Source organism: Falco rusticolus, chromosome 1 (assembly GCF_015220075.1).
Source record: "Falco rusticolus isolate bFalRus1 chromosome 1, bFalRus1.pri, whole genome shotgun sequence".
NCBI classification, from domain to species: Eukaryota; Metazoa; Chordata; class Aves; order Falconiformes; family Falconidae; genus Falco; species Falco rusticolus.
Window position 1 is genome coordinate 49057446 of NC_051187.1, and position 11220 is coordinate 49068665.

The following is an 11220-nucleotide window of genomic DNA, read 5'->3' on the forward strand; positions in this document are numbered from 1 at the left end:
GAAATCCATGGGTCTTTTACATTGCTATATTATGTACAAAAATGCTGGAAAAAATGACTGCAAGAATGTATGTGAGTAAAAAACCAAATGACTTAAAGCAGTCATGCATCAGTGTGATTTCCATGCTTAGATTTAAGAAAATATAATATCCCATAATGATGTAAGAATACACTCTCAGGTGAGTGAAAGTATCTCTTCTGCATTCATGGTAGGCATGCAGCAAAACAGCTCATGAACTCTTTCCAAAATGGAAAGCTCGGGCTGATGTGAAATATACACATTTCTTTCTTTTCCTCACTCAGTTTTCAAAGCAGCGACTGTTTCCAGCCTGTATTTGAACCGAAGCATAGTGGATATCTGCACTGGTGTCATAAGTGAGAAGAAATTCAAGCCTCTGCCATGCACAGCAACTGGTTTTTGCTGACTCACGAATCCTCCAGGCATTTCACTTCAGGAAAGGTGAAGAAGTCTGTTGCACAGAGTGGACTACCCAGTTGGCAAAAATGTTGTGATTTACCTTTTGCCCAAGTTTTGAGTATTGAAAGAGAAAGAGGAGTTACAAAAGTTGTTTTTTTTTTCATTTTCACTTTTCTGCAGTTGGTTTTGTAACACACCAGCGGCCTAACTTCAATAGTAGACAGCTTTTTAGTCATCTCTATTTCTCATCCTAATTATCACTCATTGATTGACCTAGCTTTTACCCACTAAGCTGTGTATCTTGTTAGTAGTACAAGCAGGGTAATGCATACTGGTGATGGATTGCAAAGTAGGCAATTTTTTTCAGTATTACTATTCGGGATTTTTCAACATTTATTGTTGGTATTTATTTTCACATATGAAAATTAACTTCTGGAGCATCTGAAAAAAATGCCCGTTTATGTCATGTCCACCAAACGCTTTCAGTTAAAAAAATAATATTACTCCAATAGAAACGTTAAAATAGATTACTGAAGCATTTCTGAAATGTTGTAGACTGATTTTTCAAGTTAGATTCTTAAGGCATGTAGGTATAAGCCATAAACAGTTGTTTGTCCAAGACAGCCATAAGAATACTCAGATATCCAGGAACTGATTTACATATACAAGCATATTTCCTCTGATTTGCATTTCTGAGGGAAGATTTACTAGGAATAATGGGAAGATGTTGGATAGTCTCGCAGTGGCTGTTTGACAAAAATGCTGATAAAAATGAGTTGAAGAAAGCTCTTTTAAACAAATAATGATTCATCTTTACTATCTACTCAAAAATAAATAGCAAGAAAAAAGTAAACTGACTTTGAGAACTCTTCTTTGTGACTGCTACATGAATCGTTCCTCATTTGTTACCAAATCAGCAAATAGACTTCCTGGAAAGAAAAAAAATGGCCATTAAATCAACACAGTCAAATTATGTTGGACACATCTCAGGTACAACGAGGTCTCTGGCACGTTTGTTTGGTAAGTGGGTCAGCTGTTTTGCAGCCAGGACAAACCAAGACAAAATGGTATGTGATAAGGGAGGAAAAATATTACATAGCCATTCCACTAAGAATACATGTTGTTTTCAACTTAATGAAAAGCAGGAATAAGTTATTTCTAAGTCATGCAAGGTGAAACCATAGAAGAAAAGTAAAGGAAGCAAATATATGAAAGCATTAATTATTGAAGGCTAAATCATGACCATGTAATCAAGTAAAGCAAACAAAAATTTCCTGAAGCTTGCATATTTACATCTTCTGCTAAGAAGTACAAGCAGTTGCAACCAGAAATACAAATAGGCAACACTTACAAATGCATTGTACAGATATTTTGTAATCATTAGGGCAATGTTTAAAATAGGTTCCTTCATGGATGTAAATATATACAGTGATAATTTTGTGTAACACAAGCACCTCACTGAAAATTCAGTTTTCCTATTCCTAAACCATTTGCAGGCATAATGACCTTTTGTTTTACCCACCCAACTAGCCAATTATCTAAAACAATGAATCTCTAGTTATACAAAGACATTATTTCATTACAGCCATTCTTATGTTTTAATTCTAAAATGTTAGGCATTTTATCTCAGGGTTAGCTAAGCTATTACTGCCAGTGTTGGCTGTTGTCATCTTTTCTGAACCACTACATTCTTGCATGGGAACACAAGACGCATTTTTCTGTATTTTGTTACCAAATACTCTTCTGAAAGAGTTTCAAGCCTATATGTATTACTATTAATGACAAAAGGGAGGGGGATGTTCTTTACTCTGTTAAAGAATGCGGGATACCTGGACTGCATTATATGATTCACCTGTTGTGACATGAACATCACGTGCCCATCTGCACTCTAGTGTACAGCTGTGGCTGATTCTGGGCCAGTCGTTTTACAAAGTTCATACTAGCAACCTACTCATTCTATATTGTCATATCTAAGGGAATCCTAGTGGTGTACAGCCACTGCAATTGTACCTCCAGGATCCTCTGGACCCCATGTCATGACCTGCAGCCAACAAAGCAGCAAAGCAAGCTCCATGTGTGAGCCGCAGTGGCAAGGAGATTCGCTGGTAGTTTCCTGAGTCTATGTTAACAGTGCTAATGAAGCAATAACAGAAAACACAAGAGCAAGTAGACTTTTACTGAGCTTTATTTACTTTATTTTCACTCTTTAGGAAACAGAACTAACCATGTAGAAGGTGGAGCCATGTTCTATTTATATCAGTAAGGACAACAGAAGCACATTCTGCACATGATCCTTGAATGTAATTAATACCAGGTTTGGAAGGGCAAACTTCTAGCACCTGACATCCTTTGGAAAGGACTTTTGGCAGCCTGGCAGCTAACTCACTGGTCATCAGTACAGTTACTGGAAAGCTGGCTTTCCCATGAACAGTGCTTCAGCTTCACATAATGCCATAAATTTGATTTTTAGCATCATAAATGCTCAGACTTCCATCTGGCAATATGTGGCTGCATCGTCGGACATGATGGGAATCTGGTTGACCAGATGTGACCAGATGAAAAGAGAATATACAGGTCAGGGACTCTCCATGTTTCATGGCATAATTACAGAATCATAGAATCATTTAGGTTGGGAAAGACTTTTAAGGTCATCAAGGCCAGCTGTTAACCCAGGACTGCCAAGTTCACTGCTAAACCATGTCCCTAAGCATCACATTTATGCTTTTTTCAAACACTTCCAGGGACGGTGATTCCACCACATCCAGGGGCAGCCAGTTCCAGTACTTGACCACCCTTCCAATAAAGAAATTTTTCCTGATACCCGAACTAAATGTCCTCTGGTGCAACTTGAAACCATATATCTAATTTTGTAACAATCCAGCTCCTACAGAGTGCTTTTGCTATGAAGCAGACTTGAAACACTGATCCTGCTGGACGGAGGTGAAGTCGTTTGCCTGAAATCACAAAGCCAGTGACAGATCTAGCAATGAGCCTCGGCCCCTCTGTTCTTTTTATCATTTGGTCAAACGTGTATTGAAGTCAAAAGCTTCTTCAACAGTGTCTCACCACACCTGATACCGCACAGACAAAAAATCGGGCTTTCTCTGGAGAAGCCACAGCCTAAAGATCAGGTGCAGGGCATGAGTAGAAAGCTATTAAGGCTATACATACAGATAGCAAGCAGAAGCACATACCTAAAATAATTTGGCTGGGATAAAGCCGGTAGCAGAAGAGGAAGCGTGTCACTCATCTTGTGGGCATATTGAATAAGGCAGATATGACAGCCTTAGTTCTCCAGCTAGGAAACTTTGACCAAAGTCATTCAAATGGACTCCTTGAGCTGAAGGTTAGAGAAGATCCATGCTTTCATTGCCTGTGAGCAATACCACAGGCTTCTTTTCCAGATATGCCACTGCCCAACATAACTTCATACTTTTCTCTGCCTTACTTTTGTCATCTGCAGACTAGGGAAAATGATGATGGTTCTTTTTGCAAAGTACACTGAGATCTGTGGCAGGAAAGTGCTACGTAACTGCAAAATAATATTTATTGTTAGGGTATTGGTAGTTGTTACAGATAACTCAGATATAGCTATTGTGGCTTTTCCTTGGGCTGTTTGAGTGAAATGTCTGCCAGCCCCCGTTCCAAAGCTGTGTGTGAGTTTCCTTACACTCGTGCTGCTGGAAGCAGCACCTCCATGCCTTTGCTCACGCCCCTGCCTCCCAGGACCTCCTGGCTGGAGCAGAGATCAAGCGGCTAAGTGGGAAACAGGTTCTGAAAATGGGAAGAGAGGTGTGCAAATTCTGGGAATCCACCTCAACCCCTTACCCCACCTCTTCCCGCCACCTCCCAGTGCCCGCCCCCAGTTTCAGCCTCTTGCCTTAAACCGCAGCCGCCCAGTGCTGGGCTCAACATTTTCGGCTGCTGAGGGCACAGCTGCACCCGCTGGGACAGGCATGATGGTGCTGAGGTGGTGCAGCTGGGCTCCCCTGGGGCCTCTCCTCTCCCTCCTCTTTTCTACCAGCATGGCGGTGAGTGAATACACAGTGTTAGAAAACGTGTCGGCACCGAAAGTGCTATCAGAGAAAATTCACTGAAAATGGTCTTCTTTCTTCTCTTCAGTACATTGCTACCAGAGAAAACTGCTGCATATTAGATGAACGATTTGTAAGTACCTAAACCATTTTCTTTTATCTTAAGAGTCTAATTAAAGCTTTTCTACGCTGATCATTAACCACCAGTATCACTTGATCCTCATTGTTACTTTCCATACTGACTAAATATCCTGTCCTTCAACCCGTTATTTATTAATAGCGGTATACACTTGGTAAAAGCGTATGGGAGACTGCACTGCTGATGAAAGCGTATATACAGAAGATGTTCCGAGTAACAGCATGCACTGTTTTCTTGCTGTGTGTGCACACAGTGTGAAAGTAAACTGCCTCTGGAAATTCGAACACAGACGAAGCGGTGGATGCCTGCCCTTTTTCATCCACAATCGCTTATAGAAGTGGCACCTCAAAGTTCCCTGACCAAATATTCTGCTTGTCTTTATTTGCTCGTGAAACAATTGCTGATTATTATTCTTTCCTCTTTAGGGTAGCTACTGCCCAACAACCTGTGGCATTGCAGATTTCTTTAATAAATACCATCTCACTATGGATAATGAACTGAAGGAAATGGAGAGAATTTTACAGCAAGTTACTAACTCCACAGGAACAGTAGAACATCTGATTCAACACATCCAAAGCCTCTATCCTCCAGAGAAGCAGACACTACCAAGTAAGAATATAAAAACAAGTACACAACTGACAAATATAATTTATGTAGTTCTGTTTTTTAATTTGCCTAATTGCAATAATTTTATACCTTTGTCTGTTTTACAGATTCAATTGATGATTTCACTCAAAAGTCAAAGAAAATAATTGAAGAAATTATCAGATATGAAAACACTATTTTGTCTCATGAAAGTACTATACAGTAGGTATCTTCCACCTTTTATATCACTTGACAGTCCAAATTGTTTTCTTTCTGTGCTTTTATCAAGTGCAGCTAAGGCTCCCTCAGAAAGGTTTTTTGTGCTCATGTGGACCGTTGTGCCCACACTGTCATTAGTAGCTGCCTAGCAAGACACAGAAGGATCCTGAGGGCCTGATATTCATTCTCTGCTCATCTGCATAAGCCATTAGCTGTGCAGGAAGAGCAAGACAAGAATGTCAGGAAGCCTAGCAATATTTTTATTTATGCTTCTTTTTTTTTCTTTTTTTTTTTTTTCCTGTGCCAGTTACTCCTACAATTTTTTTCATGACTTTTGGAGATTTTATTTATATGAATTTGTGCTGTAAGGCAATGTGTGGAATATTTGTGCAGCCATCCACCCTGACTAAATTTGCTGCATCTATCCCTTAAAATCAGCTTAGTTACATTGATATAAGTAACTATAAACTCACTGGTAGCTTTTTGTAAATTGATGTTGAAAATAAAATTGAAAAGTTAATCGTTAACATTAGAAAATCGTTAACTTTCTAAATCTTAAGGGTATGTTTTTTGACCTGAATGTAGAAAAAATTCCACTTCTGTAACATTACATCAAAAACAATTTAAGCATTCTGCCACTTGCAGCAGTTTATTTACAGCATTTATGTTTTACACGTGCATCCATAATCAAAGAGGAGTAATTTATCATTTACTTTAAGAGAACAAAGAAAAACTTTCCATAGAGATAAATCCATACTGGTTTGAGTTTTGCTGATTAGAGTCAAGTCAAGTTTTGCATAAGGGTGTGCTTCCATATTTGGCTAGTCAAGTTTTGCATAAGGTTAAGCGTGTGCTTTCCTATTTTGACTAGTTTCCTCAACTTTAAACATCAGTGCTAATAGAGGCACAGCCCTTTACAGAGGTGTGTGTGGCAGCATGCTGCAGAGGTGAGGCATGTGTGCAGGGAAATGCATATTCAGGAACAGCTGGAACAACAAGCCATTTTTATGTCTCTCTGTCCAGACAGCTGACAGATACACATATATTGAACAGCAACAGGATCGCACAGCTGAAAGAGAAGATTGCCCAGCTGGAGTCACACTGTCAGGAGCCATGCAGAGACACAGCTGAAATACATGAGACAACTGGAAGAGGTGCAAAAAGTGCTTCTTGTATGGTGGAGGGTTAATTCAGTTACAAGTATCACCAGCTGGCATCACAGCAATGGGTTGTTTGTAATCTTACGGGCCGTAGCCGCCTGCAAAAATATAGTAGATTGCAAGTTGATGAATTGCAAGATGAAACCAGTGCCTTGATCACAGTAAGTACCGGGTAGAATGCTCTGCAAACAAGGCATTCAGATGGAACAGAAGTCTCACTTGCTCCTTTGGCCTTTTTGGCCAAAATATGATTATTGTTACAGCCAAATATTATTATGGCCAAAATGCATGATAAACACGAGGGACATGAGTTTCCACAGACTCAGCACAAACAGCAGATAACTCATTATCACATTTCTACTAAGTCATCTGAAAAAAAATTTAATTATCCCATTGGCTTCAAATGTGCTTTTTTGTTGCTGTAGAAATCAATGCGACAACTATATTTTACATTTTTGCTTAAAGTCTATGTGAGAACAGATTCTTCCTCATCTTACACAAGTCCTGTGACCTTCAGTAGTATTTTTTATAGCAATGACATTAAGATGTGCGGACTAAATAGCTAACTTTGCAACAGTGACATTTAGATGAATTGTGTTTCTTGCACTAAGAAAGTTACAATATCAAATAAATGTGAGGATAGCACTGTAGCTGGATAAAATAATCCTTTGGATATCTTTACTTCAGATTGTCAAGACATTGCAAATAAAGGTGCCAGAAAAAGTGGTCTTTACTTCATCAAGCCTCAAAGAGCCCAGGAGTCATTCCTCGTCTACTGTGAGATTGACTCATATGGCAACGGCTGGACAGTATTACAGAGGGTATGCCACTTATGTATTATTTCCATGAGCAAGCTTATTGCATCAGCACTGGTTTTTATTTACCTCCATAAAATACCTATCTTTTTGATTGAGGTTTTTGATTTTGGGTTTTTTCCCTTTTTTTTTTCCCCAGAGACTGGATGGGAGTGAGGACTTCAAGAAAAATTGGGTTCAGTACAAGGAAGGATTTGGGCATCTGTCTCCTGATGACACCACTGAATTCTGGCTGGGCAATGAGAAGATTCATTTGATAACTACGCAGTCCACTCTGCCATACACCTTACGAATAGAACTGGAGGACTGGAGTGGCAAAAAAGGGTATTTGCTCATAATGCTTCTGAAAGTGACAGCTCAAAACCTCTGCTCCCACTGCTGCATCAGTTTGTACATCATCTGAAAAAATGATGAGCCCTTAGACCTGCTAGCATGCACAGGACACTGCTTTGGCTCCTGAACTCACAGCTGTGGCAGCAGTGACTGTATGTGACTTGTTGCACTTGCGTGTCTGAAGGCCACGTGCTGGCAGCTCTAGTTTATTTGGCAGAAGGAATCTGTTTCTTCTCTTCACGTTTCTTCATATCTTATGCATCTTATGGACTAGATGATTATTGTAGGCCCCTTCCAACTGAACTATTCTATTCTATTCTTTCCTGTTCTATGTATTCCATTTTCCAGAAGGGCTTACTATCCTTGCTATTTCTTGAGACATCCACTCCTTCCTCCCACCCATGAAAGATTTCCTCATGACCTACATAAGCCTCAGCATTATGAACCTGGGAGATACACGTGTGTGTGTGTGTGTTTATATAATATAGATCTTTCCTACATCACTGAAGACCAGTAGTCAGAAAACACATCTGATACCGGAGCACAAAAGTTGGTTGGATATATGTCATATACTGAGGCACAATCCTGCAAAACCAATTCCTTTCCAAATGCTAGGATGCCATCAATGCCTTTTCTGCGGTTTGAACTCCTATGAATTTTTCATTTCATGCATGTACGGGGAATACAGCATGCTCACATTCACCATTCTCCTTTGTTAACAGCACTGCTGACTACGCCGTATTCAAAGTGGGAAGTGAAGAAGACAAGTATCGACTGACTTATGCCTACTTTATTGGTGGTGAAGCTGGGGATGCCTTTGATGGCTTTGCTTTTGGAGATGATGCAAGTGACAAATCTTTAACCTCTCATAACGGCATGCGGTTCAGCACCTATGATGATGACAATGATAAGTTTGAGGGCAACTGTGCTGAGGAAGATGGGTCTGGATGGTGGATGAATAGATGTCATGCTGGCCACCTCAATGGCAAATACTATATAGGTAAAGTATCTTCTAAATACCTATAACCCAGGACACTGTTTCAGTGACAAAGAGGAATGGGCCACTTTCATTATGTTTTGCCATCTGGATTTCTCAAAGCTGGCATAGCCCATTCTTTGCAATAACTGTTAACACCAGCAGTAGGAACTAGTGGCCACTCGCCAGCCCAAATTGGGAGAATCAGTCCTGGTCCTGAGAGAGGCAACCTAAGGGAAGAAGAGTAGTGAATGTGGCCTGTTAGTATGCCCAGGAATGCCATGGAGGTGTTACTACCAAAAAAATCTATGGGCACGTTAACTGTTGTAGAAAGCAACTAACTGTTTTGCTCCAAATGATATTTTTTAGGTGGTGTGTACACATCGAAAGAGGCTGGTCCAGCTGGATATGACAATGGCATCACCTGGGTAACCTGGCGTGACCGGTGGTACTCCATGAAGAAAACTGCAATGAAAATCATCCCATTCAACAGACTGTTAGTGGATGGACAGCAACACAACTTAGGCAGTGCCAAACAGGTTCGACCACAGGGCCAAGGAGATATTTAAAATGACAACAGAACATAGTTACAGTTTCAAACACTGAGCATGGACACCTGAAATGTTCAGCCCATTGCACCTTAGAGAAGTTGACTTTGTCTACCATATTTGTATTTTGTACATAATATTACAATTTTTACATTACAATTTTTGGGGGTATTTTTTTTTAATTTACATTACAATTAAATTACAAAAAATAAAATTGTAATTACAAAAATCGTAAAAAATTACAAAAAAAGAGAAAACAACAAAAAAAAGAAATATTTGTACTTTGATTTTAGTATACCTTCCCATTACTGTTTCTTTTAACAGATAGAAAAATGGATAGTCTCGTGATCAGAAATAATCCCTTGCCCTCATGTATTTTAAATGCTACATTTTTAATTGCCAACTAGTATAACTATGTATGAACACTATCAACATGTCATCGTAGCCTTATGTTCTTCTTTCTTTAGAAGTACATTATGCTAGTAATGCTTTCTTTTTTTTCTGTTGTAGGTTGGAGACTCGTAGAGGGAGAATTTCACAAAGACTGGTCTGAACAGAGAAAACACATCTTTTATCTCTTAAGACACCAAACTTACCTAAGGTTACACAGTTCAGTTTTGACTATAAAATGCCGTTGACTGTAAAATGCCCAAGCTTGAGCAGTGCTTACCTCTGTACATGGGTTGGTTTTTTTTCTGTACAAATTCCCAATAAATTTTTGATTATTACAAAAACTCTGAACTTGTTATCTGTGCTCTGCTGTTGGCCAAACCAAGCAAAATAAACTTTGTGATGATTGGAAGGTTACTCTGACCAAACTTTTTTGATTCAGTCATTCCTGAATTGCGTGCCAGTAGTTTCTGCTCTTCATTTAGAGGCGAGTGTTGGAGCTATTTGTCCATAGAATGTGGCTTGTTTCCAAAAGTTTCATTTTGTTTTCTGATGAAATTGCTTTGTGACATAGATCAAAATACATAGCAACTTGAAAGAGGCCTAGATTACTGCTGAAGGCTACTTAACTGAACTTACCAAAAAGTAACGAATACATTTTGTATCAGAATGCATTAGGAAGTATACTGTCAATGACCAAGAACAGATATTTTACTCCAGAGCATGTATATTAACAAGTTTTTCAAATACTACTCAAAATAAAAGTTTAATTTGCTATGTAGCACGTAGTATTGCACTGTACAGCCATTATTCTTGAATATCTCCTTTTTATTAATAAATATTTAAAAATTAATCTAATGTATCTAGTGCCATTATCCAACCAAAGACGTTAAAATTTGTAGCAGAAATTAATTGTATTATACTTGCGTTTTCTTTTTTCTAGATCTGGTAATAGTTTTCTAAGTGATCCACATAAGAAAACTCACAGCACAGATCAAGAACAGCAAAGTCTGTGATACTGTTTGAATGTACTTACCCAGAATATCTGATGAGTGCATTTGAGGAGTGCATTAGCAAATCAGATTAGATTTGTGGATAAATTCCTCAACAAAAAAATACACTCAGAGCTACAATAGATATCTATATATCTATATCAACTTGATATATTAAGAACTGAAATATGAAGTGTATCCTGGTCTTTATTTCTACTAGCAAGAGGCCAGAAGTTCACCTGGTATCTGAATAGCACATTTGAATGCTTCGTTTTAAGGACAGGGAGACATTACACTAATTAAACAGATCTCAAGGGTGGTTTATGCCGCCTCAACACTTTTCCAGCTTTGGTGCCCAGGTCCCCAGTGCCGCTGCTGCTCAGCCTTTTCGCCTGCATCTGAGTCTCCACAGCATGATAAGCTGCTGTCCCCCTGTCTTTTTTACTGAAGTTGCTTTGACTTAGTTCAAGTTCTACCCATGGGCCAAAATCTAAGAGGAAGGAGTAGGTAAGAAGGAGCCCTCATTAGCATAGGGTCAGCATGGGGTTAACGAGCTTTTGAGTTGAGGGACAACCCCTCCACACCACTAAACCAGCATATGCGCGTGGCCCT

General features: G+C 39.2%; 1 protein-coding gene across 1 annotated transcript; it reads left to right on the forward strand.

Moving 5' to 3' along the window:
• Nucleotides 1-4320: 4320 nt before the first annotated feature.
• On the forward strand, nucleotides 4321-10033 carry FGG (fibrinogen gamma chain). Its single transcript, XM_037378254.1, has 10 exons — nucleotides 4321-4448; nucleotides 4540-4584; nucleotides 5016-5199; nucleotides 5304-5397; nucleotides 6418-6548; nucleotides 7242-7375; nucleotides 7509-7693; nucleotides 8425-8702; nucleotides 9048-9217; nucleotides 9737-10033. Exons 1-10 carry the CDS (start codon nucleotides 4374-4376, stop codon nucleotides 9749-9751), a joined length of 1311 nt encoding a protein of 436 aa, XP_037234151.1. The 5' UTR covers nucleotides 4321-4373; the 3' UTR covers nucleotides 9752-10033.
• Nucleotides 10034-11220: the final 1187 nt, after the last annotated feature.

Bases quoted from the DNA above. Each gene is read 5' to 3' on its own strand.
- FGG (XM_037378254.1), top strand. From the start codon at position 4,374: ATGATGGTGCTGAGGTGGTGCAGCTGGGCTCCCCTGGGGCCTCTCCTC. The intron at 4,449-4,539 runs GTGAGTGAATAC...TCTTCTCTTCAG, and splicing joins TCTTTTCTACCAGCATGGCG to TACATTGCTACCAGAGAAAA. The intron at 7,376-7,508 runs GTATGCCACTTA...TTTTTTCCCCAG, and splicing joins GCTGGACAGTATTACAGAGG to AGACTGGATGGGAGTGAGGA.